Source organism: Sinocyclocheilus anshuiensis, unplaced genomic scaffold, assembly GCF_001515605.1.
Source record: "Sinocyclocheilus anshuiensis isolate Anshui unplaced genomic scaffold, SAMN03320099.WGS_v1.1 scaffold160, whole genome shotgun sequence".
In the NCBI taxonomy this organism is placed as follows: Eukaryota; Metazoa; Chordata; class Actinopteri; order Cypriniformes; family Cyprinidae; genus Sinocyclocheilus; species Sinocyclocheilus anshuiensis.
This window is the reverse complement of record NW_015554119.1, coordinates 1191423-1198227: the sequence shown is the minus strand read 5'-3', so window position 1 is coordinate 1198227 and position 6805 is coordinate 1191423. Positions and strand designations below refer to the sequence as shown.

The window sequence follows — 6805 nt, the reverse complement described above, 5'->3', positions numbered from 1 at the left end:
GAATACTTTCCGTACCCACTGTGTATATATATATATATATATATAGAGAGAGAGAGAGAGAGAGAGATACTTAATTATTTTATATTATATAATATATAATGTTTTATATTATATATTCTTTTATATTTTGCATTTATATATTTATATATAAGCTCCAAAAAGGATAAATAAGCAACATAAAAACACCACAGAAAATCAAGCACGCCTTCGGGGATGTGTGTGGCTTGTGGCAGGATTATGTCTGGATTAGTAATGTTTATGTGCCCTCATCCTCCTGGTCTAAGGCTAACAGGTTCACTTTGAAACCAGGATCCACATTCGAGAGTTTCTGCACCTCCATTCCGCCCAGGTTGAACTCCTCTGTGGCCAGAGGATTGGGCGTTGTGTCTGCCTGTCCACAACATGTTCAGATTTTCACACAAAAACACAATGACATCCAGAGAACACAGATTTGCAAAGATACAATTTCAATAAATCTTCATGTTACCAATATAATAGTATTATAATAGCATTAGACTTAAGCCTATTTTTTTTTTTCCTCAACATGAGCTGTACTTTTGGAATCTTGCATGATGCCTGCAGTAAGGGTGTGCCTGCTTTGGTTTTCTTGTACTGTTAGAGGTGGTTGATGGATCCATGTCTTCAGGTGAAGGTGTGCTGTACCTATACAGATGTCAACAGAGATTCAGAGATATATATATACACACACACTACACTCATACGTTTGTGGTCAGTATGATTTTTTTAATAATGTTTTTGAAATAAGTCTCTTATACTCATAAAGCCTGCATTTCTTTGATTGGAAAAATACAGTAAAACAGTAATATTCTTAAATACTATTACAATTTAAAATAATTGTTCTCCATTTTAATACATTTTAAAATTGATGCTAAATTTAATCAAATTACATTTATGCTGCTTAATATTTTTGTGGAAACCGTGATATATATATATATTTCAGTATACTTTGAGTTAAAAGTTCAAAGGGACAACATTTATTTGGAAAATATTTTTTTGTAACAATGTAGTAAAAGTAAAAGTCTTTACTGTAACTTGATTAATTTAATGCATCCTTGCTGAATATAACTATATTTATATTAAATAATGATCTCTTTAAATAACATGGTTAATTTATTTTTATATTACATTTTAAATATTCTTAAATATATAATACAATATATTTACTACATTCTATTTACATATGTTTACAGTATTGGAATTTAAAAAAGCAGTTATAATTCTTAACTATTAATTTTGATAATTACATGTTGGTGCCCAAAAGTGTGACCCTGTCCCCAGAGAGGTCAAATGAGCCCTGGTGTACAGCACTTGTGTAGCTTCCTCCACTGGGAAACCTTGTTCTCCTCACCTCTCGGCCTTTAGCATTAAACCACCTGTGAGACGAGAATATTTAAAGGAATTCTGAAGGAAGTGGGAAGGAAGGAAGGAAGTGAAGGGAGTTTGCATATGGGTGTGTATGATTGTAACAATGTGATCTTATTTCCATGAAGCCTCTGTGTTTCCCAGTGAAAAGCTACTGATGAAGAACTCACTATAAGGATCCTGCCTGTGACCTCTGACCTTCATCTGCATTACCTGATTAAACCAGGAACCTCAAATCCGTAAGGCACCGGCCCTGAGGTCTGCAGCACAAAATGGCCATTTGGGTTCTGGATTTTTTCTTTCAAGAAAATCGAGACCTGATGAAAGAACATATCACAACATCTCAGTAAGTGTCACTACGACCGCAAGACAGAATGCCTACACTCTAAAAAATGCTGGGTTAAATACAACCCAGTGCTGGGTAAAATAGGGACAAACCCAGCAATTGGGTTGTTTTGACCCAGCGTTTGGGTTACCACCCAGAAGGTTGGGTTAAACATTTAACCCAACCGCTCGGCCAAAACAGCCCAATTGCTGGGTTTGTCCCTATTTTACCCAGCACTGGGTTGTATTTAACCCAGCATTTTTTAGAGTGTACGCTTGAAAGTTCTTACAAAAAACGTCACGACTCAGTGATGCTTTGCATACAACTGTATGATCTGACAGCGATCCATTTCAAACGCTGATGACAATAAGCTTTCATAAACAATCTGCTCACCCTGATTTGCATATCTTGAAAGAGAACCAGCAGCGTATGTCGGATGAGTTGAAACTCACCATCGGATAAGGGTGTGTATACCTTAGAAAGAGGTGCACTAGAAATAGCAATAACATTGGCACAGAAAAGCAACTTGATGTGCAATAGATTCTAGATAGAATTACTTCACAACTAGAAAACAGTTCTTAAGGAGATATAATTATATATTTTGGTAAGATTTACACCACATTTAGAAACTAGGAGGAAACTAGTTATTGGTGGGTGACAGTGGACTTTTACCTCAATAAGCTGCCTCTGGGCTTCACTGATCTGGTTAACTAGGCTGGGATTATCCTTAACCAGTTCCTTTATGGTGTCGGTGTGGTTGAAGGTGATAAGCAGTAAATCTTGTGGACGTGGACTCAGAACGATCTGATACTTAAAGGCCATAGCCATCAAATCGTACAGCTACAATAAAGACAACAACACAAACTTAAACAGGAAATTGGTAATAAATATAGATTGTGAACATTTTTGTGCCACATAAGCTAAAACAATGTGCTACATGTGGTCTAAATTAACTGGTTTTATTCAAGTAAGAAATATTATTTAATATGACAGTGTAACTAACTGTCATTTTATCTGGGTTGGAGCAAGTAGAATAGCACCGTTTTATAGCTGCATTACACATTGTAAAATGCTATTGGTTCATAGATCAATTAAATAATGCTAAAAAATTAATTTTTTGTTTACTTGTAAGTACAATGTTTCGAAACACGAGAAATGCATTGTTGTGTTTAATGCGTTTTCTCTGATTTTTTGTTTGTTTGATTAAATAGAACTAGACTGAAAAAAACATTTATGGTTCAGTTCCATTCAACATCTTCCCAGCATGCACTGGGGCATAAAATTTTATATAGTTGCATTCTTTGCTTGTTTTATTTACATTGGCCTTTTTTTGGTCACATTTAATATGTTGATCATAGCAGATGAAATAGTTGACCCAAATATGGAAATTTGCTGAAACTTTACTCACCCACAGACTATCCAAGATGTAGATGAGTTAATTTGTTCATTGGAACAGATTTGGAGATTTGGATGTGAGAGAACAACAGAGGAGGAAACATTATTTTGGATTATGGACTCGTATTGTTGGCCCATAGCGACAGTTTAAAGTTAAAACAACTTACTGATACATTTTTTTTCTTACAAACATGCAGCTTTTTACTTCACAAGACATTAATTGATTGTCTGGAGTGGTGTGGATTACTTGTGGATTATCGTGATGTTTTTATCAGCTGTTTGGACTCTCATTCTGACGGCACCCATTCACTGCAGAGGATCCATTGGTGAGCAAGTGATGTAATGCTACATTTCTGTTCCGATGAACAAACAAACTGGATAGCCTGAGTGTGAACACATTTTCAGCAAATGTCCATTTTTGGATGAGCGATACATTAATGAACATTAAGTCCTACTTTTGTCCTGATGCATACATGTACTATCAAGACCATCCGTTTTTAATACCTTAAGCACTTTGAGGTATTAAGTTTATTCTGGGTAAATCTTTCGTTAATAATGTATTTAATTACACTGACACTATAAGAAAACGCAATGCAAAAAAAAAAAAAGAATGTGATTCACAATTGTTTTTGCCTGGGGAGAGGATGAGTTCATACCTTATCCATGCTGGCCGGGTTTAGACGCATAATAGAGGCATGTGCTATCTGTGTCAAAACTGTCCGCAGGGCTCGGTGGGAGTACAGATCCTGCGGCCGCAAGAGCTCCCCTAGAAAAGCCTTATTGAACATAGTGCCCACTATATCATTCATTACTCTAGAAAGAGCATGAGAAAGATGAGTGAGAAAAAGAGGAACATAGAGGCAGGAGTCAAATCTTAAATATCACACAGAAAGAAAGTAAGAAAAAAAAAAACAGAGAAAGAAGCTGCTGAAGTTTGCATTATGATTTTTGTACAGTAGTTAATTATGGGTTTGATTATGAAATAAATACATTATATGAAGTGTGAATTTTTTTTAATGACTTTTATTTTGGTATTGCCATGAAAAACGAATGTACCTCTTTTCCTGTCATCAACTGTCCAACGGCCTGCAACAGAGCAATTAACCTGCGTTAAGGACAAATTTCTGTTACATCTGAGCAAGTTCAAGCAATTCCCCTTTCACTCAGTCTTAGGACAGGATGTAGTTTAGTGTAATTGAAAATGAATCTCAGTTACACAAAGTACCTTCTGACAGCAGCTGTATTTGTATTGTATTTGCATTATACATATATTTTAATTATATAACTGTACTTATAGCCTGTTTGAACCATTTACTGGTCCGTGTAATGCTGAGAAACAAAACACTGTATTGCTCAGAGATGCATTGATGGGGCAAAACATAATTTTGTGTCTGAAAGTTACTCAGTAACTTGTTGTTTATTGTACATTTGCCATCGTGCAGATAGTCGGAAAAACAGGACTCTAGTTTGTGTGATAGGCTAACTCCTATAGATAGATAGATAGATAGATAGATAGATAGATAGATAGATAGATAGATAGATAGATAGATAGATAGATAGATAGATAGATAGATAGATAGATAGATAGATAGATAGATAGATAGATAGATAGATAGATAGATAGATAGATAGATAGATAGATAGATAGATAGATGCTGATTCATGGTGCTGCTGATTATGTCAACGTTTTTCCTTTTTCCACCAATTCATATTACACGTCTTTTATTGTCTGCACTTTTGTTTTTATTTTCGTAATACATTCATAAAACAAACAAAAACATGTGAAGGTAAAGGCCATTTTTATGCAATAGTTGTTGGCAGCGTACTAAAGCAGGATTCCGTTAGTTAGGCAGCTATTGTGACTATGGGGGTCGAAACTACTGTTGGTTACCTCTCTGAGTTTTATCATCGTTCTCATCCTGCGCACGGAGGCGCTGATCCAGAATGTAGATCACTTCTCCGCCGAGGTTTATGATGAGCAGGGCAGTACTTACGGGGCCGGGGGCCCCTGGGCTTGAGGTTATGTTTGGGCCCCATACCTATACTACAAATGCCCTCAACTAGAACATTATTAAGGAGTAACACAAAATACACAAAAATTAAAATATGCTTTCAGGTTCATATACTGTATACAATTAATAGGCAACATGTCTTGCCTAGTCAAAGTTTAGATGTAATATTAAATAGTCACTATAATACAATAAACAGGATGTGATCTCTCAGTTGAGAGATCAAAACCCTGAAATAACACTGAGCAGAAAAGATTTTGAGAGAGTGAGAGTGAGAGCGAGAAGACGCGGTACAGCTGAACCACTAACGCTGTTTTCAAATGATTGACTTAATCTGATATTCTGTGTGAATTTTTTAAACTCGTCTAACCTACATTGTATATTAAATAAATGCTTGCAGTAATTTTCCAAACGTGCGAAACCTGCGATAGGCTAACTCCTATATCGTAGGCATTCACTCATTAAATGCAGGTTTCGTTCAACCAATAAATTTCAATGACTTTTAAGGCAATATGTATGACCTAATGCTCCATTATTTTAAACAAATGTTCAGATTTATCATAGCATATGCTAAGGAAAATTAATGATTATTAATACTATTTGTTTGCTTTCTAATAAGCACAGGTTGGGTTAGTCCATATTTGACCCAAAGTTGGGTTGAAACAACCCAGCATTTTTTAGAGTGTATCTTTGTAAATGTGCGCTCTTTTGGGCTAAAGGCTTAATGGAACCGTTTAAAGTAGCCATGCATGTGATCAAATTAATCGGCGATTCGGCGCAGCGCAGACGTGATTTAATACGTGTCCTTTTTCTATGTGAAAAAAAATCATAAATTCCAGTTTATGCTGTTTGATTATGGGTTCGAATGTTGTAGTTGGAAGCTGGAAGCTGTTAGCCCCGGCTGGCCCGTGTGCGCAGTTGAAATGCGGCTAATAATTTCTGACTGGCACATAACTGAACAAATGTAAATGGGTTAAGGCGGGGCCCCTGGGCTGCAGCCCATTCAAGCCCAATGGTAAGTCCGGCCATGATGACGAGCAAAGGAAGATTTCTTTGAGACATGATGAAAAGTGTTATTGTACGCTTTTATTAGGTTTTTGTTTTACTTTGCTTCTAGCGGGGCATTATGACGTCAAGTATAATTATTATCATTACAGACGCGGGCGGTGGATGGATTATAAGTACTGGCATACATATTCCATTGTATTATTCATTCATTCATTCATTCATTCATAGCCTATCTTTCAGTTAATAATCTATTAATTAATTTTGGAGAGAGCTGGTGTAATTGTCACACATTTTATTCTACTAAAAAGTAATTTATTGATGTTTTGATGTATTTATTTCCAGTTTATTGATTTTTTTCCAGTTATGAAACCACATAGGCCTAACTGTAAAAGAGTAACATTCAAATATTTCAAACCAAATTTGTTTTGGCTAACTTTTTTTTTATTTTTATAAATGTATAACATTTAAAATGTGTGACAACCTGCCCCAAGCTGACATGTAAAATATCCTGTTCCTGAAAACACAGCGTACCCTTTTAGTTAATATCTACCTTCCTCACATAGTATACAATGTCGTATCATTATTTAAAGGTGCCAAAATTCTATTCATGTAGGATATTCATTCGCTATTGCTCTTAAAAACTTTATAAAAGACAGATAGATGAATTTGATGATTTTCATATGCT

The 6805-nt window shown here is 35.5% G+C and overlaps 1 protein-coding gene across 1 annotated transcript in view; it reads right to left on the bottom strand.

Moving 5' to 3' along the window:
• LOC107669942 (protein OSCP1) overlaps positions 1-6141 on the bottom strand; it is a 7771-nt gene extending 1630 nt beyond the window's left edge. Inside the window, 10 exon segments of the mRNA XM_074186945.1 lie at positions 264-391; positions 594-663; positions 1266-1394; positions 1597-1700; positions 2102-2182; positions 2381-2548; positions 3760-3914; positions 4160-4189; positions 4995-5116; positions 6122-6141. Of these exon segments, the coding sequence (XP_074043046.1) occupies positions 264-391; positions 594-663; positions 1266-1394; positions 1597-1700; positions 2102-2182; positions 2381-2548; positions 3760-3914; positions 4160-4189; positions 4995-5116; positions 6122-6141 (1007 nt within the window).
• Positions 6142-6805: the final 664 nt, after the last annotated feature.